Source organism: Heptranchias perlo, chromosome 14 (genome assembly GCF_035084215.1).
Source record: "Heptranchias perlo isolate sHepPer1 chromosome 14, sHepPer1.hap1, whole genome shotgun sequence".
Classification (NCBI taxonomy): Eukaryota; Metazoa; Chordata; class Chondrichthyes; order Hexanchiformes; family Hexanchidae; genus Heptranchias; species Heptranchias perlo.
In genome coordinates, this window is record NC_090338.1 from 19,383,081 (window position 1) to 19,403,453 (window position 20,373).

Here is a 20,373-nt window from a genome sequence, read left to right on the forward strand (position 1 = left end):
CAGGCCTGACAAAAGTCTTTTCCTGCCTGCGCCATTGGGCATGGGTTAATAGCGGATCATGCTGCCGGTGCCCAATAATGGACCTTATCGAATTTTTCCCCCATGGTCTTTTCTACATCAAAGGGTCTCCAGTCACATGATCAAAGCCTAAACTACCAATCATTGAAGTATGTTAATGATTGAGGCATAGCAAAAGGACGCGATTGGACAAAACAAATAACCCTCCCCAATCCTACGTCCTATTGGTAAAAAAAAGACTTTGAGAGAAAAACAGTCTCTTCACCACACGGCTGTCACAAGGAACGCACACTGCAGTCGAATATCACGCAAGAAGAAGAGGACCTTGAGTACTGAAGAGCTCATCAACCTTCAGGCTCGATGAGCAAAATCCTTGGTTTAAAGGTTGGACATGTTTTAATGGATTGCCTGATGTGTGTATGAATTGTTAAATCATTACATAATTACGTTGTGAATTATTAAGTGTATAGCGGGATTTTATAGAGGAAAGTCATATGTATGGTTTGATTTTGCTTCAGAAATGCTCGCATGATATAATTAAATAATTATTTCTGATTAACGAAACTACCATGAGTGAGGGTGACTTTCTTTGCTTTACTATTCGTCCAGTGTCCAACAATCACACGAAATAAGTAATTCCCTACACTGGTGGGCGGGTCGTTAACCAAAGGACACAAATTTAATGTAATTGGCAAAAGAACCAGATGAGGAGAAATTTGTTTATGCAGCGAATTGTTATGATCTGGAATGCACTGTCTGAAAGGGTGGTGGAAACAGATTCAATAGTAACTTTCAAAAGGGAATTGGATAAATTCTTGAAAAGGAAACATTTGCAGGCCTATGTGGAAAGAGCATTGGAGTGGGACTAATTGAATAATTCTTTCAAAGAGCCAGCACAGGCACGATGGGTTGAATGACCTCTTCTTGTGCTGTGTGATTCTATGATTCTATGAAGGGTTCTTCTCCACCACACTTACACCAGTGGAGTGGGAACCCCCCAGAATTTAAACCCATGTGTATACACATTCAGAGACATACAGATAAGAAGGAAAAGCACCTCAGAGTATATAGGTAATGTGGGTGTCAGAAGACAAACAGAACAGCATAGATGCAAAAACAATGAAAATCGAATGGGGGGAGACAAACAGCAAAACAGTTACAAGAGAAAGATACACAAATTTTATTTTTATTTTTTCGCATGAGCAGCACCAGAGGAGATGAGCTAGTATTAGATATTTATTGGACAGCATTAACAATTTATCATACAGAAAGCAACAATATTAAATAGTATTGGTAATGAAAGTAGCCTGAGAGCCAGTCACTTTAAGCCTCTCAATTTTTTTTTATTCATTCATGGGTTGTGGGTGTCGCTGGCGAGGCCAGCATTTATTGCCCATCTCTAATTGCCCTTGAGAAGGTGGTGGTGAGCCGCCGCCTTGAACCTCTGCAGTCCGTGTGATGAAGGTTCTCCCACAGTGCTGTTAGGTAGGGAGTTCCCGGATTTTGACCCAGAGACGATGAAGGAACGGCGATATATTTCTTATTAGGCAAAGTGCATCGGATAGAGAGAGGAGAAAGGGGGGAAGAAAATCACAAAATGATAAACATTTCAAACTTTTATAAGGAGATCACACAACAATATTGATTCTGAATAAGATTTAATAGTCCATGTTAAATATATTTATAGTCTCTCACTTCACAACAACAACAACTTGCATTTTATAGCACCTTTAACATAGTAAAACATCCCAAGGCGCTTCACAGCAACGTTCTCAAACAAAATTTGACACCGAGCCATATAAAGAGATATTAGGACAGGTGACCAAAAGCTTGGTCAAAGAGTTAGGTTTTAAGGAGCCTCTTAAGGGAGGAGCGAGAGATGGAGGAGGAGAGGTTTAGGAAGGGAATTCCAGAGCTTAGGGCATAGGCAGCTGAAGGCAGGGCCACCAATGTGGAGCGATTAAAATCGGGGATGTGCAAGAGGCCAGAATTGGAGGATTGCAGAGATCGTCAAGGGTTGTAGGGCTGCAAACCTCATACATATTTATTTTGTTTCCCCTTTAATCAATTCTCCACTGTCGCACTTCTTCCTTCACCACTGAGGTGGAGAAATCCAGCCACATGTATCTGCATGGCCATCATCTTCACAGCAACCATCTCCATCTGGGTAGAATTTCAACGTTGGTCATGGTCTTCTGTTTGACCATGATGACACAGTCTGCAGCATTACTGGCACTGGGTTCTGATGAAGGCTTACACACATGAAACATCCTAACTGTCTTGAAAATCCGTGGCGGTGAAGGGGGCACATCTCACCAAAGTTTGCAGGTTCAAGGAGCTGGTCTCTTCACGCTTGGTATTGGTGGGCACCTGTGCCACTATGGATTGTATATTTTCAGGAGAGTCTGGCATAGGTTCAATTTGGGGGGGGAGAGGGGATGCAGTGTTACTCCCCCTCAGAGAAAGCCGATTTAGTGACCCCCGTGGTCCTCTTTGTAAGGGAGCTCCTTCAAGTTACTTGCTTCAAAAAAAATGTGGCTCCTTTTCGAGGATCCAGGCTTGAAGCTGGTTTGGACCTCGAGGTGATCCCCATCTCCACCCGTTTGACCAGGTGCACCTGTGCTGACCATACACTAGATCCCACTGGAGGCCTGTGGTGTCGGAAATCCCAATGTAGGGAGTCCCCAGGCATGGCCCCTAATCTTATGACAATGGCCTTGTAAGGGGTGGGTGGAGGTTCAATCCCCAAAAGAACATCCCAGAAAGTTTGATGCAAGGTTGGGACCTGGCATACCCAGGCTCTGGCCTAATTTCTGGCCATTCCTTTAGCAAAGTCAAGGCAAGAGTATGATGGGAGAGCTGCGGATTGTTGGGGTTAACCCGTCCTTTCTCTTTACAGATGACCTGCTGTGTATTTCCAGCAATTTTCTGTTTGTAATTTCAATTTCCAGCATTTGCCATTTTTCCTTTCTATGTCATTGCCCGTGGACTTCTGAATAGCCAAACTTAGTGTTGCTCTGGGATTGGTTAATAGAGACTGTTTTTCCTCCACTAGTGACGCAGTTCACAACTTTCAAAAATCAGCCGGCGGAGATCAATTACCTCAATTGCCAATCGTTTTGAACGCATCATCAGCTGCTCCGCCCCGCAACCTGATAAAACTGCTGCTTATAGGACCATAGGCTAGAATTGTATGATCACTTTAATTTTTAAATTAGTGTGATAATATATGCCACTGTTGTTCACAATTTACACGAGCGATTTGGATTCGGGAATCAGAAATACAATTTCAAAATTTGCGGATGACATTGATAGAAGTCTTTAAGTTAATGAAAGGGTTTGATAGGGTAGATGTAGAGAAAATGTTTCCACTTGAGGGGGAGACCAAAATCCGAGGTCAAAAATATAAAATATTCACTAATAAATCCAATAGGGAAATCAGGAGAAACTTCTTTACCCAAAAAGCGGTAAGAATACGGAACTCGCTTCCAAAAGTAGTTAAAGCAAATAGCATAGATGCATTTAAGGGGCATCTACGAGGGAGAAAGGAATAGAAGGGTATACTGATAGGGTTAGATGAAAAGGGGTGGGTGGAGGCTCATGTGGAGCATAAACGCCGGCATAGACCAGTTGGGCCAAATGGCCTGTTTCTGTGCTGTAGGTTCAATGTAAGTCGATGTAACATCTACAGCAAGATATTCAGAAACACATAATTCTGAAGTATGATAGCATCTGGTGCATAATTTGTAATTTGGCCTCTGCAGTGATCAGTCTTTGGCTGGATTGATGGTTAGGCCAACTGCCTGAAGTAAGCAACACAGGAGCAACCAATGCATTGGATTATACAGTAAAGGATAAATGAAATTATTGTTCACAGCAAAACTCTGCACTTATAAAAATGTTGTTTTATTATCAACGCAACCTTAGATGTAAAAACAATGTGTAGGAAGAACATTTATTTTTGCAGTATTCATATCATGAACAATCCCAATCCTGCCACCACCAGCAACACACCAAAAAAAATAGACAGACAGACAGACAGAGACAGACAGACAGATGATAGATAGACAGACAGATAGATGGATGGATGGAAGAAGTGAAAAGAAAAAATATAATTCCTATCTCTGGTCAGCAGAGGCCACTTGTTCCAAAGTCTGTTGTATAAACAGATTGTTTCCCTTTCCTCCAGCACCCTCTCTTCAGATCCCTGTTCAACTGTATCAGAAAGGGCCAGGTTCCTCGGCCCACCCCACCCCCCACAAAAAAATCTACACTTTCCAACAAAGGCTCGGTATCGGACTGGTTGTAAGTTCAATAGCAGAGTTTGTAGGATATTGGTAGTAGTCTGCATATTGAATGTTTTAGCGCTTTTATTGCGCACAGGTCTGGCATGGCTGCAGTCCGTTTTCATTGCATCCTGGGCATCGTATGGCTCTGAATGACTCCTTGAATCGGTTGGCAAACATTGAGAGTTTGCTTCCATGGCACAAAGAGCAGGGGGCACATCCTGCCCCATCGCACTGTGGGCACCTAGGCTCAGATTCACTTTCCTGAAACAGATTAGAAATCAGGAATCAGACGGTGAAGGGCATTTCATTGTATGTGAATAACCATTCGTTATGTGTACGATTTTAATATTTGTTCCCTTTTTTTAAGTCTCTCATTCCATGTGCCATGTACCACATATAAGAGATCTGTTCCTAATGCCTCTACCAATGCTGCTCTGTAACTAGCTGTTCAGAGTTGCTCAAACACACCCTGGGTTGACCCTCCTTCCCATTCTTCTTCCCTCCATGTGGGGAAGCACTTGTTCTTCACTCGCTGCTCGCCCACATGGCACAGCATGGAATAAGATCTCACTTTATAGGGAATCATGGGCATAAAGCCACATCCTATCATTCATGGTACTGCTTTGGGTGACTCCCTTTGGAAAAAAAACAGACAATTTACTGGATGTGACTGAATAGCATTAAATGCCACCATAGAAGTTTACATCACAGAAAGAGGCCATTTGGCCCATCATCTCCATGCTAACTCTTTGGTAGAGCAATCCAAAACTAATTCCACTGCTTTCTCCCCATTGCTCTTGTTTCTTCTTCTGCTTCAAATACTTATCCAATTTTCCCTTAAAAGCTGCAATGGTCTCTGACTCAAACAGTTCCTGTGGCAAAGCATTCCATGCTCCAGCAACCCTCTGTAAAGAAATCTCTTCTAACCTCTCCTCTCACTCTCTTAATGATAATTTTAAATTGCCACTGCCTCCCCAACAAAATTAAATAATCTTTCCCTATTCAGTAAATCAAAACCCTTCCTGAGGACTCAGGCATTTCACAGGCATGGTTTATCTCATTAGGTTCAAACTGGGAGCGGCCGTGCGATGAAACTATTGTTTCATTTTAAAATTTATCCAGGAGCATTGATGACCTTGAGTTATCATATTGACTCTCAGCAAATAAACTGCATGATGTCAGTTGGTGGTGTTGTTATATTTGGGCCCTAGGGCTGATGTGGTGCAGCAAAGAGAGAATCTCACCAGGAAAAGCAGATTAAAAAGAGAAAAAGATCATAATTGCTGTGTAGTGAAGTTGATTAAGAGAAATTTCCATTGACCTGTAATTTAGTCTCTGTAATTCATTCCCTGAAAAACCTGCTTTCCCCAACATACCAAACCTGACGATAGGTCATCGTCCTGAAACATTAGCTCTGTTTCTCTTTCCACAGACGCTGCCTGACCTGCTAAGTGTTTCTAGCGTTTTCTGTTTTTATAATAGACCCTTTGGCAGTCGTAGGCCAGAATGCATCCTTTCTCACTGACTCCAGGAATTTCCAAGGGGTTCTCTAGTTCTCCTGCCATAACTTCAGTGGAAGATCAGCAGAAACCCTAGAGAAACGGTGTAAACGGCCGTTTAAAACTATTTCTTTTTTTTTATTTGGTCACGGGATGTGGGCGTCGCTGGCAAGGCCAGCATTTATTGCCCATCCCTAATTGCCCTTGAGAAGGTGGTGGTGAGCCGCCTTCTTGAACCGCTGCAGTCCGTGTGGTGACGGTTCATCCAAAGTGCTGTTAGGAAGGGAGTTCCAGGATTTTGACCCAGCGACGATGAAAGAACGGCGATATATTTCCAAGTCAGGATGGTGTGTGACTTGGAGGGGAACGTGCAGGTGGTGTTGTTCCCATGTGCCTGCTGCTCTTGTCCTTCTAGATGGTAGAGGTCGCGGGTTTGGGAGGGGCTGTCGAAGAAGCCTTGGCGAGTTGCTGCAGTGCATCCTGTAGATGGTGCACACTGCAGCCACTGTGCGCTGGTGGTGAAGGGAGTGAATGTTTAGGGTGGTGGACGGGGTGCCAATCAAGCGGGCTGCTTTATCTTGGATGGTGTCGAGCTTCTTGAGTGTTGTGGGAGCTGCACTCATCCAGGCAAGTGGAGAGTATTCCATCACACTCCTGACTTGTGCCTTGTAGATGGTGGAAAGGCTTTGGGGAGTCAGGAGGTGAGTCACTCGCCGCAGAATACCCAGCCTCTGACCTGCTCTATTAGCCATAGTATTTATATGGCTGGTCCAGTTAAGTTTCTGGTCAATGGTGACCCCCAGGATGTTGATGGTGGGGGATTCGGTGATGGTAATGCCGTTGAATGTCATGGGGAGGTGGTTAGACTCTCTCTTGTTGGAGATGGTCATTGCCTGGCACTTATCTGGCACGAATGTTACTTGCCACTTATGAGCCCAAGCCTGGATGTTGTCCAGGTCTTGCTGCATGCGGGCTCGGACTGCTTCATTATTTGAGGGGTTGCGAATGGAACTGAACACTGTGCAGTCATAAGCGAACATCCCCATTTCTGACCTTATGATGGAGGGAAGGTCATTGATGAAGCAGCTGAAGATGGTTGGGCCTAGGACACTGCCCTGAGGAGCTCCTGCAGCAATGTCCTGGGGCTGAGATGATTGGCCTCCAACAATCGCTACCATCTTCCTTTGTGCTAGGTATGACTCCAGCCACTGGAGAGTTTTCCCCCTGATTTCCATTGACTTCAATTTTACTAGGGCTCCTTGGTGCCACACTCGGTCAAATGCTGCCTTGATGTCAAGGGCAGTCACTCTCACCTCACCTCTGGAATTCAGCTCTTTTGTCCATGTTTGGACCAAGGCTGTAATGAGGTCTGGAGCCGAGTGGTCCTGGCGGAACCCAAACTGAGCATCAGTGAGCAGGTTATTGGTGAGTAAGTGCCGCTTGATAGCACTGTCGATGACACCTTCCATCACTTTGCTGATGATTGAGAGTAGACTGATGGGGCGGTAATTGGCCGGATTGGATTTGTCCTGCTTTTTGTGGACAGGACATACCTGGGCAATTTTCCACATTGTCGGGTAGATGCCAGTGTTGTAGCTGTACTGGAACAGCTTGGCTAGAGGTGCAGCTAGTTCTGGAGCACAAGTCTTCAGCACTACAGCTGGGATGTTGTCGGGGCCCATAGCCTTTGCTGTATCCAGTGCACTCAGCCGTTTCTTGATATCACATGGAGTGAATCGAATTGGCCGAAGACTGGCTTCCGTGATGGTGGGGATATCGGGAGGAGGCTGAGATGGATCATCCACTCGGCACTTCTGGCTGCTGCTCATCTTCTCCTGAAGTTATGGTGGGAGATCAGGAGACCTCTGCGGAATTTCTACCCCTGAGTGTCTTAGCCTCTGAATTAAATCAAATCTCTAATGTCAGATCTTCCAATCCATCAATATTAGAGTACTGTGTGTAGTTTTGGCTGTTCCATTATAAAAAGGACATTAAAGCCAAAGAGAATGTTCAGTGTAGATTGACCAGGATGATGCCAGTGATAGAAAACTGTAGTTGTGTGGACAGACTTGAGATACTGGAACTATATCCATTGCAGCAGAGAAGCCCATGAGGAGATTTAATAGAGGTTTTTTAAATTATGATGGAGTTTCAATGGACTGAATAGGGAAAGACTATTTCCTCTGTTAGGGGAGTTGGCGACACGAGGTCATCGGATTAAATTATCACTAAGAGACTGAGGAGAGAAGCTAGGTGAAATTTCTTTACACAGAAGTTTTTGGAGCATAGAATGTTTTGCCTCAGGGAGAGGTTGAGGCAGAGACTATTGCTTATTTAAGGGAAAATCGTATGAATATTTGAAGCAGGCAAAAATACAAGGCTATGGGGAGAGAGAACACAGGGTAATGGGATTCATTTTGAATTGCTGTAGCAAAGCACTGGCACAGAATGGGACAAATGGCCCCCTTCTGTGCTGTAAACGTCTATGGTTCTCTGGAATTATGTGTTTAATTTATTTTTATTTTAGTAAATAATCATGTATTGTATATTCATACCACCAGAATTGCTATTTTAACAAATTCTATTTATGTTGCTTGCATTTTTAATGCTTCTTGTAAAGAACTATGCAGCAGCTTGGCTCATTTGGTAGCACTTTTGACGTTGAGTCACAAGATTGTGGGTTTAAGCCCTATTCCATGTCTCAAGCACACAATCAACATGTTAACTGAGGCCCGATCTGCTTGTTTCAGTGATTCAGCGTGAAATTATAGATCCCATGGCATTGTGCAAAGTAGAACAAAGAACTCTCCCGGTGTCCTAGACTACATTCCTCCTTCGACCAACACCACCAAAAACAAGTTAATTGGCAGTTCATCTAATTGCTGCTTGTAGGATCTTGCTATGCCCAAAATGGCTGCTGTGTTTTCTTACATAACAGCAGCCATTGTGCTCTAAAGTAATTAATTATATGTGAAGAGCTTTGAGTCACCAAAGAGAGCTGTGATAAGGTGCTATATAAATGCAAATCTTTCTTTTTAACCTCTATCATAACTGTTTTTGCCTTTTTCCGTGTCAGCTATAGTGACAGGAACTTATCCAGTCTTCACTGCTCAATATTATTGATTCTTCCACCAACCTCAATGGAGGTCAGTTACGAAATAAGAGGCAGCAGAAAGCAATAGAGCAAAGAAAACAAAATATAATTATTGCAGGTAAGTAATGATTTATTCTTAATTAGTTTCCACCAACAGAAGATAGGGAAAATGGAAGTGGGGGAGGAGTAGCCTTAATGATTAGAGAGGAAATCACTTCAATGATAAAGGGGGATATAACGAGAGGTAAGCAGCCAACAGAGACCTTATGGATTGAATTGAGAAATAGGAAATGATGTAAGACTATAGTGGGAGTTGTATCTAGGAGTCCTGGCAGCAGCTCTGAAGTGCTAGATTGTATAAATGCAGAGATTAGACAAGCGTGTAAGAAAGGCATAGTGGTCTTAATGGGGGACTTTAACCTTCACATAGATTGGGAAAAGCAGACGAGCAACTGTCAGAAAGGTAGTGAATTTCTTGAGTGTGTCCAGGATAGTTTTCTACAGCAGTATGTCCTAGAGGCAACAAGGGGGCAAGCCACACTAGATTTAGTAATGAGTAATGAACCAGATTTAGTTAACGGCTTAACTGTGCGTGAACATCAATCCAATAGCGATCATAACATGATGGAGTTCAATGTGGTGTTTGAAAGGGAAAAAAGTGAATCAGCAGCTAAGATTCTAGACTTGGGTAAGGCCGACATCAATGGGATGAGACAGAGACTGTCCACAGTAAACCGGGCAAATCTGTTAATGGGTAAAACGACTGATGATCATTGGGAAATGTTTAAAGAAACATTTAATGTGATACAGAATCGGTTTATACCCCTGAGGGGCAAGAACTCTACTTGCCAAAAAAAACAGCCAAGGACAACTAAAGAGATAAGGGACAGTATAAAACATAAGGAAAGGGCATACAAAAAGGCAAAAAATGGCACAGATCCTGACGAATGGGAACGATACAAAGATCAACAAAGGGTCACAAAACAGATAGTAAGGGCTACAAAAAGAGAGTATGAAAAGAAACTTGCAAGGGATATCAAAACCAATACGAAGAACTTTTATAGTTATATTAGGAAAAAGAGGGTGGTCAGGAGCGGTGTTGGCCCCTTAAAAACTGAAAGTGGGGATATTGTCATTGACAATGGGGAAATGGCGGACATGTTGAACGATTACTTTGCGTCAGTATTTACAGTAGAAAAAGAGAATAGCATGCCGGAAAACCCAAGAAAACTAATATTGAATTGGGGACAGGGACTCGATTAATATTAACATAAGTAAAGCAACAGTAATGAAGAAAATAATAGCACTAAAGAGTGACAAATCCCCAGGACCAGATGGTTTCCATCCCAGGGTTTTAAAGGAAGTAGGTGAGCACATTGCAGATGCCCTAACTATAATCTTTCAAAGTTCTCTAGATTCAGGAACTGTCCCTCTAGATTGGAAAATTGCACATATCACTCTGCTTTTTAAGAAAGGAGAGAGAGGGAAACCGGAGAATTATAGACCAGTTAGCCTAACATCTGTTGTGGGGAAAATGCCGGAGTCTATAATTATGGATAGGGTGACTGAACACCTCGAGAATTTTCAGTTGATCAGAGAGAGCCAGCATGGATTTGTGAAAGGTAGGTCGTGCCTGACAAACCTGATTGAATTTTTTGAAGAGGTGACTAAAGTAGTGGACAGGGGAATGTCAATGGATGTTATTTATATGGACTTCCAGAAGGCATTTGATAAGGTCCCACATAAGAGACTGTTAGCTAAGATAGAAGCTCATGGAATCGAGGGAAAAGTACGGATTTGGTTGGGAAGTTGTCTGAGCGAAAGGTGACAGAGAGTAGGGATAATGGGAAGGTACTCACATTGGCAGGATATGACTAGTGGAGTCCCACAGGGATCTGACTTAGGGCCTCAATTATTCACAATATTTATTAACGACTTAGATGAAGGCATAGGAAGTCTCATATCTAAGTTTGCCGATGACACAAAGTGGCATTGTAAGCAGTGTAGATGAAAACATAAAATTACAAAGCGATATTGATAGATTAGGTGAATGGGCAAAACTGTGGCAAATGGAATTCAATGTAAACAAATGTGAGGTCATCCACTTTGGATCAAAAAAGGATAGAACAGGGTACTTTCTAAATGGTAAAAAGTTATAAACAGTGGATGTTCAAAGGGACTTAGGGGTTCAGGTACATAGATCATTGAAGTGTCATGAACAGGTACAGAAAATAATCAAGAAGGCTAATGGAATGCTGGCCTTTATATCTGGAGGACTGGAGTACAAGGGGGCAGAAGTTATGCTGCAGCTTTATAAAACCCTAGTTCGACCGCACCTGGAGTACTGTGAGCACCTTCGGAAGGACATATTGGCCTTGGAGGGAGTGCAGCGTAGGTTTACTAGAATGATACCCGGACTTCAAGGGTTAAGTTACAAGGAGAGATTACACAAATTGGGGTTGTACTCTCTAGAGTTTCGAAGGTTAAGGGGTGATCTGATCGAAGTTTATAAGATATTAAGGGGAACAGATAGGGTCGAGAGAGAGAAACTATTTCCGCTGGTTGGGGATTTTAGGAGTAGGGGGCACAGTCTAAATATTAGAGCCAGACCTTTCAGGAGCAAGATTAGAAAACATTTCTACACACAAAGGGTTGTAGAAGTTTGGAACTCTCTTCCGCAAACGGCAACTGATACTAGCTCAATTGCTAAATTTAAATCTGAGATAGATAGCTTTTTGGCAACCAAAGGTATTAATGGATATGGGCCAAAGGCAGGTATATGGGGCTCGATTTTAGGGTCGGGTTTCCTGCGGGTTTCCAGCGGGGGGGCCCCGAAAATCCCGATATGAGGTCACGTGACCCGACCACTTCCGGGTTCCCCGATGACGTGCGGGGCTGCGTGCGTGGCCCCCGCTGGTGGGAATCCCGCAGGCAATTAAAGCCAGCGGGGTTCCACTTGAGAGTACTTACCTTGCTTGTTGAGGTCAGTTAATGAGCTGAATCAGCTGTCAAAAGAGGAAGTGTGGGATTTCACCTGCATCGCAGACTGTTTCACACACTGGGGGAAACAGTCTCTCTCCAACCAGGCGTGTTGCAGCCAGCAGCCTGTGGCAGCTGTCAAGGTGCACTCCACGGGGGAGAGCCCTCACCCACGCAGGAGGCCACCGCGTCACATAGGGCAACCCCTGCCCCCCACCACCCCCCCGCCAAGGCAGAGGACAGACCGACACGAAACCGCAGCCCCAGTCCGAGGAACCACCCACCTACCCTGCACAACCCCTCAGACCAACACCTGCCAGATGGGTGGTGTGTGGACACCCTCGGAGGACGAACAGCATGACCAGCCCCAGCAGCCTCGCAGTCCACGCGGTCCGCCGCAGAGACGTGGAGCCCCCCAACACGGTGTTGTTGCACGCCCACCTGCACAGCAGGAGGGAGGGCTACCGCAGAGAGAGACGCATCGCAGAGGGCACTACCCTCGCCACATGGTCCACAGACCGAGGCGAAGCTCCCCGGACCTCTCCGAGCAGCAGTGCACACGGAGGCGCAGATTCGCTCGACATGTAGTCGTGGAGATCTGCAGCCTCTTTCATGCTGAGCTGCTCCTGGCTGGCCCCAGCACCAAGTGCTTACCTGTCGCTGCCAAAGTCACCACTGCCCTCCACAACTTCTCCTCCACATCCTTCCAGGGTGCAGCCGGCTACACCGCCGATGTCTCTCAGTGGTCTGCGCGGAAGAGCCCTGCAAATACACCTGCACCTACTCTGCAGTAACACGATGGGTGGCATCAGTGGTGGGTCCTCATAGTGATACCCAGGAGCGGGCATTATTGGACACAACAGACAGGATTCGCGGAGACATGGCAGTGGTGGTGCCAATATAATGTGTGCTGTTTGTTGCTCTGAAATTCAATATAGGTAACACCCATGGCAAACCCTCAGACACCCTTGTGCACCCCCTTCATGCTCACGAAACATTTGCCTTACGCTGCCTACTGCACATATGTGATGCATGCCCTGTGGCTGCAGCACAGGTGGTGGCAGGTTGAGTGAGGCTGGCCGTGAGGGAGATGCACGAGAGGGTGAGTATGGGATAGAGCCATGAGATTGTATGAGGATTGGGTTGCGTGTTAGTGGCAGGATGAGTACTGGCGAGGTGAGTAGGTGGAGGTAAGATGTGGATGGGGTTTGAGTGGGTATGAGGGGTGATGTGACAGAGTAGTGTTGGCGGTGCCGAAGGAGATGTGGGGTTGGGGCAGTGTTGTGGCAGATGGAGTGTAGGGGAAAGACTTTGTGTTCTCACTGTGGCTGACCTACTGAGGTCATTGCAGCACCTCCTGCACTGTATGCAGGTGGGCGATATGTTGGTTGCGCAGGTGACCCCCTCTGCCACCTCGAGCCAGGCCTTCTTGGTGGCAGAGGCTGGCCGCTTCCTCCCGCCCGCCGGGTGGAAGATCTCTGTCTTCGCCCTCCTCCTCACCCCATCTGATGATACCTGGGGTGAGGCATCATTAAACTGGGAGCAGCCTTCCCCCTGGGCTGCTCAATGCTGAAATTTGTTCAATTGGTTGCAGCATCTGTCAGTGGAGGACTGCCCCTTTAACTAGAGAGCCTCCAGCTGACAGATCGTACTGCGCATGCGCAGCCCGCCCGACGCGCAGACCAGCGCCGTGGACCCCGGAGGAGCAGGTAATTGATTCCTATTGGTGTGTTGCCTGCTACGATCGCACAGGCAACCCACTAATTTCACCAAGCGTGTTGACCACGCTCCTGAAACCCAACCCGCCGGAAACCCGCAGGCCTGGTAACATCGAGCCCATGGAGTTAGATCACAGATCAGCCATGATCTTATCAAATGGCGGAGCAGGCACGAGGGGCTGAATGGCCTACTCCTGTTCCTATGTTCCTAAGACAAAAAGTGCAAATAAATTCTTGAACTAACGTTGCACTTTGTAAGTTCTGAGAAATGATTATCCTTTAACTGGTGATCAAAAGTTTAAAATCCTGACTTTATCTATTCAATATTATGACTAAAATTAGCTTCCCTGTTACATATCAACCTCTCTTCTGGATAATGTCATGGTTGGAACAGAGAATGAAAGGAGCACAACTGGGATTCAACCAAGTTGACAGTTGACATGAACAAGAAGGTAAATATTGACATTTATCACACCACTGATCAATCTTTAATGAGGAGAAGCCTGTATCCATCCCCCAATAGAACCTATATCAGGCAGGTCTTTTATTAACTTACTTCAAATTGAAGAATCCAATCCATACAAATTAAATGGACACCAAATGGGGTTTTAAGTAACAAGACTGTTTCTCCAATACCCACAGTGGAGAGGCGTGTGGGGAATTGATTATAGTCCGCAGATCAATATCCAGAACGAGTAGAGTAAGTGTTTTAAATATGTATAATAGATGAACACAGTACTGATATCAAGGTTGATATGATCTGAAGATTTTAAGCCTTTAAACATCAGAAATTTTTAAAAAGGATGCATTTTGTTAATTTACTATGAGCAATTTAAATTAGGATTTTTTTTATTTAAGGAGGAAAATTGTATGAAGTACCTCAGCTGTCCCTAGCTGCTTTTCACTTTTTTCTTCATCCTCTCCTTTTCCATCCAGGTTTGCTGTGTCTTCAGATGAGGGCTGATTTTGGAGAAGTTTACTTATGAGCTCTTTCTGAGTCAGCGGTGCCTTTATGATCCTTAGATTGCTGGTGTAGATGATAATTTTTCCAAAATTCAGTATTGTTGATGGCTAGGAATGCAGAGACATGATGTATAACTCATACACATACTGCACTACCATGGTCAATACATGCTTAATAGACGTAAGATACTTAGCATATTAAATTCTTATTTGATATGCCTTCAACCGGAAAGCACTGTACATTGATAAAGATACATCAGTAATGATTACATCTCAACTAAATAACTGAAAATTTAATGACCAAAACATTAGCAAAAATGATGTCCAAACATACAAAGAAATCAGTAAATTACTGTGTGATGTATTCATGCTTAACGCATTGCATCAAATTCCTCTCTCCGTTATTATAATGGAGATGGTAATCCTTTTAAAACAAATAGTTTATTGCCTCTGCTTATATAACAGAGAAATTTGAGATAATAGGCTCAGCATTCATATGATAGCATTGCTCACTGTAATTTTCAGGCTATACCTATAGGCTTAGAATCTTTTTTAAACCTGTTATCACAGGGGATTTGACTTTAGTCGTCAGCAACAACTTAGATTTCTTCAGCGTTCATTACATACAAAGAGACATCTCGGAACCTTTACAGGGCAATGAATAGCAAGTGGCCACCAAGTGGGACAAAATGGATGAAAGGGCATCTACAGATAGTGAAACGAAAGGAGTAGGGAATGAGAAGTAGGCCGGTGTTGGAGGACTGGAGGGTGCGGACAGGGATGATCTTCTGGAGGCGATCCCAGAGATAGGAACATAAGAACACAAGAACATAAGAAATCGGAGCTGGAGTCGGCCATCCGGCCCCTCGAGCCTGCTCCGCCATTCAACAAGATCATGGCTGATCTTCTACCTCAACATCATTTTCCTGCACTATCCCCATATCCCTTGATGCCTTTAATATCTAGAAATCTATCGATCTCTGTTTTGAATGTACTCATTGACTGAGCCTCCACAGCCCTCTAGGGTAGAGAATTCCAAAGATTCACCACCCTCTGAGTGAAGAAATTCCTCCTCACCTCAGTCCTAAATGGCCTACCCCTTATTCTGAGACTGGGACCCCTGGTTCTAGACTCCCCAGCCAGGGGAAACATCCTCCTTGCATCTACCCTGTTGAGCCCTGTAAGAATTTTGTATGTTTCAATGAGATCACCTCTCACTCTTCTAAACTCTAGAGAATACAGGCCTAGTCTACTCAATCTCATACGACAATCCCGCCATCCCAGGAATCAGTCTGGTGAACCTTTGTTGCACTCCCTCTATGGCAAGTATATCCTTTCTTAGGTAAGGAGACCAAAATTGTACACAATACTCATCAAGGCCCTATATAATTGCAGTAAAACATCTTTACTCCTAAACTCAAATCCTCTTGCAATAAAGGCCAACATACCATTTGCCTTCCTGAAGGGGTGAGGTTATGGATGGATTTGAAGCTGAGGATGCAAGTCTTAAAGTAAATTCTCTGGGACACGGGAAGCCAGTGGAGCTTAGGGAGCACTGGGATGATGGAAATGTAGGCCTTAGTTTAGGAGAGGACATGGCTGTGGCATTCTGGATGACTTGTACGACAGAACTTTCAACTTCAGTGGGGGCATTGAAGTCAGTGGAAAGGAAAATCAGGTGGAGTGTATAATGGGCAGCTGATCCGCTACCACCCATTTTCCTGTCGAAGTTGAAAGATCTGTCCCTACTTTAAGAATGGTAGATGGGCAAAGACTGCCAAGGAGAGTGTTGGAGAAATCCAACCACAAGGTGAGAAAATTATGCAATACACAGGGTTAATGGTAACAAGGAACTCCGTCACATCTAATACCGTCCATTTCCTGTACGTCAGTGTTAAGCTCTGTACATGCACGGTCCACTCCCATAAGAGCTAACAATTGATTCCGATATGGTACTGTGTGGCTTACATATGATTTGGATACATATTATGATATAGTATTTTTCACTGTCTTTTCTCAAGGGCCATAAGCCCAAACAGGTCACTTTTAGGAACCCTTCAGCACGCTGTAGCACACAATTATGGGACAATAATCTGCACCACAATTTGCACAAAATGGGCTCCTGATTTCAACGATGCCATCCTGGGTAGAATCAAGCTACTTCCCCATTGCGGGAGGACTACAGGACTTGTAAGTTCTTTAATTTTAATAGAACCAGTTCACTTGCTCTTCAGATTCTGAGATAGGTCACTTTGTTACATTCTTTTTATTTTTGTTTCTGGACATTAAGTATAGAGAGCATAACACTGAATCCAGTTCTGTCACTATTCCACAGCCAGACAGGTCATGAATGGGGGACCAGGGACACATACCAGTGGCACTGTGACCGCAGTCATTTATACCCTGACCACACCTTGGAACAAAGAGGCTAACCTTGTCCAATTATGTGAGGTCAGTTTGTTAGACTGAACAGCATGAAGACCCTTTGCTCAGGAAAGTGGATAGTCATGTTTGTTGTAAGGACAAAACCTATAGGATGGTGAGTTGCTAACCTAAAGCTAGAACAGTTCACGGTGAGGGAAGGTTAGAAGGGCTACTGAAGGGGACATGAAGAGACCCAGTGAACACAGTCCGTGTGGGTTGGAACAACATAAGGAGCAATAATAAATGGCTCAAAACAAATAAATCTTAGGGATGGAAGATATTTATCTAAAAGAGACAAGGGAGGAGATTAGTGAGGCACTGAAAGTCATTAAGAAGGAATTAATGATCACTGGGGAGATCTTAGTGGATTGGAAACAGGCTAACATGAAAACTACAGACTCATTAGTCTTAGTTCAGTATTGCACAAAATATGGAATTGATTAGTAAGAGTAAATTTGAGAATTACCTGTATGGTAATCTAGTAAACAACAACCAGCATAAATTCAGAAAGGGGAGTTCCTGCCTAAACAATCTCCTTGACTTCTTTGATGGTGATGTTCCATTTGGACTTTGGAAAGCCCTACAAACAGAGTGTACCTAGACTTCCAAAAAAAGCACAATATTCCCAGCCCTTGATAGACAAAAGTACAATGATCTCTAGGACCCTGGGATCCCCTTGCAGATCCTAGTTTGAAAACCATTTTAAAGTGAGCTCCACAGTCTAATTAAGAAATTGATACGGTCATGGTATAATGAAGGACTTACTTTGGAACGGGTTGCTGTCAGGTCGCTGAATAGGTTCTGGCCACCTGTCACGCTGTACCTGTCTCCGTCTCTAAACACGTTTATTCTTTGTGCTATTAAGCGTGTTGAAGAAGGGCAAGCTGAGTCCCAGCGCTCCTGGGCTCCAGCTAGCCCCACTTCGAACCTTTCACTTAATTGTGTTTTAAGTGACCCACGGGGACTCTCATCCTCAGGCTCCTCTGACTCCGACCCATCCTCGTAAACCTGTTTCAGGACACGGCCACTGTAAGCAGAAGAGATGCGGAATCTCACTTTCTTGGGTTCAAACTTCTTACTTAATTTACTGCGGAGTTCCTCCATTCACAAATTTAGTCAGTTCAATGCAGAAATACCTGATAAATCTCAAAAACTAAGAAGAACTCAACTCTGTCTAAAGCGTCTCGAACTCATTCACAGAGTGTGCTGCGGATAAGCCTCCTCTGCTCTCGCTTCCTCGCAATGTATAATTCAGTGATGGGATCATATGTATGAGGCTGAAACCAACTCATTAAACAATTACACGAGTGTGTAAGTATCTACAACATTGCAGGGCAACCTAGTTTTAGGCAGCAATTAAAATAAGAGTCATTGTCGGAGCTGTACTGTTACATTCATTTTGTTAATTATATATCTGGATAATAGACCTTTAGCTCAAACACATTGCAACCATGTGTGTGTGTGTTGCAGCAGAAGCAGCACCATTATTCTTGTACAGCTTTGAATTTTGTACTGCTCCAGCAAACTTTCTTCACTGCCCTACTTTAAAGCTTACTGTGGAATAGAAAGACTTGTCTAATATTAAAGATTTTTTTTCTAAATCTGCATATTACTTAATTATCTTCTCTGCCCCTCCCCAGTGGAGACAATTGTTAACAATTTTACAACACCAAGTTATAGTCCAACAATTTTATTTGAAATTCACAAGCTTTCGGAGGCTTCCTCCTTCCTCAGGTGAATGTGGAAAAGTCCAGGTCCATAGATTCCATCAATTCTGGCCCTCTGTACCCTCACCGGGGTAGATTTTGACTTTGCGCGATAGTACAAAAAAGGTGCCAGTGAGTCGGCAGCCCATTTTACATCTCTCCCCATTTTTATTTCTACTGAAGTCAACGGAAATAAAACTCGGGAGAGATGTAAAATGGGCTGCCGATTTGTTATCACCCGTTTTACACGATCGCACAAAGTCAAAGTCTACCCCACCAAGAGATATACATGTGAGCAACATGGGGAAGAATCGCTTTCTTGGGAAAGGTGCATGGCATTAATGTTTTCTGCACCACAAGCAATGACCACACTCTCAACACACACAGTCAACAGGATGTGTGCAGTATTTACCCCCAGAGAAGCTGGACAACCAGCCTTTGTTGTTGGCCACTGCCTCTCAAACAGTGTTTTAAAAAAAACCTTTGGGATTGAGTTACTGTTCAACTTAGCATTAGGGATTGGGTTCACATTAAGGCATTGTCAACATTCACATATCAAGATTGGAATTACACTCCATACGTCAGTCAAGGGAAGGCCCATGAATGCATGGGCTGATACACAACCAATCAAATGGATGATCTTTATTATACAACTTTATAACGAAGACAAACTAGGATAATGGAGAAAGCAGATGTCCAGTAATCCTTGTGGGAGAAGGGTCTTAAAGTCACAACATTTCTTCAAACTGGTGGCTAAAGCAATTAGGAAGGCAAATGGTATGTTGGCCTTTATTGCAAGGGGGTTGGAGTGTAAGAGTAAGAAAGTCTTGCTGCAATTGTACAGAGCTTTGGTGAGACCGCACCTAGAGCATTGTGTGCAAATTTCATCTCCTCACCTAAGGAAGGATGTACTTGCCTTAGAAGCAGTGAACGATGGTTCACTGGATTAATTCCTGGGATGAGGGTTGTCCTGTGAGGAAAGATTGAGTAAAATGGGCCTATACTCTCTGAAGTTTAGAAGAATGAGAGGTGATCTCATTGAAACATATAAGATTCTAAGAGGACTTGACAGGGTAGATGCTGAGTGGATGTTTCCCCTGGCTGGAGAGTCCAAAACTAGGGGACATAGTCTCAGGATAAGGGGTCAGGCATTTAGGACTGAGATGAGGAGGAATTTCTTCACTCAGATGGTCATGAATATTTGGAATTCTCTGCCCCAGAGGGCTGTGCATGCTCAGCCATTGAGAATATTCAAGACTGAGATCGATAGATTTTTGGACTCTAAGGGAATCAAGGGATATGGGGATCAGGCAGGAAAGTGGAGTTGAGGTCAAAGATCAGCCATGATCTTATTGAATGGCAGAGCAGGCTCAAGGGGCCATATGGCCTACTCCTGCTCCTATTTCTTACGTTCTTAGAGCACTTCATCATAACATAAGGAGGTGAGTGCTCTTCCAATATGAACACAATAATTTTCCCATATCCTTAAACACTTAAAGGGTTCTTTCTTTTACTGGCTTCAATAACAAAGCACAAGAACTGGATTCCAATGCCTCCATAGCGGGGGTAGTCTAGTGGTATGGTATTGGACTAGCAACCCAGAAGTTGTGAGTTCATAATCCCACCATGGCAAGTTATAAAAATGAATATAATAAAAATCTGGTAACTTGTAGGCTGGCACCA

At 44.0% G+C, this 20,373-nt stretch overlaps 1 protein-coding gene across 1 annotated transcript; it reads right to left on the reverse strand.

The window, feature by feature from the left end:
* Window positions 1–4,388: 4,388 nt before the first annotated feature.
* Window positions 4,389–18,088, reverse strand: LOC137332076 (glutaredoxin domain-containing cysteine-rich protein 2). Its single transcript, XM_067995798.1, has 2 exons — window positions 17,750–18,088; window positions 4,389–4,568 (listed from the first exon to the last, which is right to left on the reverse strand). Exons 1-2 carry the CDS (start codon window positions 18,086–18,088, stop codon window positions 4,389–4,391), a joined length of 519 nt encoding a protein of 172 aa, XP_067851899.1.
* Between the last annotated feature and the right edge of the window lie 2,285 nt (window positions 18,089–20,373).

Bases quoted from the DNA above. Each gene is read 5' to 3' on its own strand.
- LOC137332076 (XM_067995798.1), bottom strand. From the start codon at position 18,088: ATGGAGGAACTCCGCAGTAAATTAAGTAAGAAGTTTGAACCCAAGAAA. The intron at 4,569-17,749 runs GTAAGTCCTTCA...AATCTGTTTCAG, and splicing joins TGACAGCAACCCGTTCCAAA to GAAAGTGAATCTGAGCCTAG.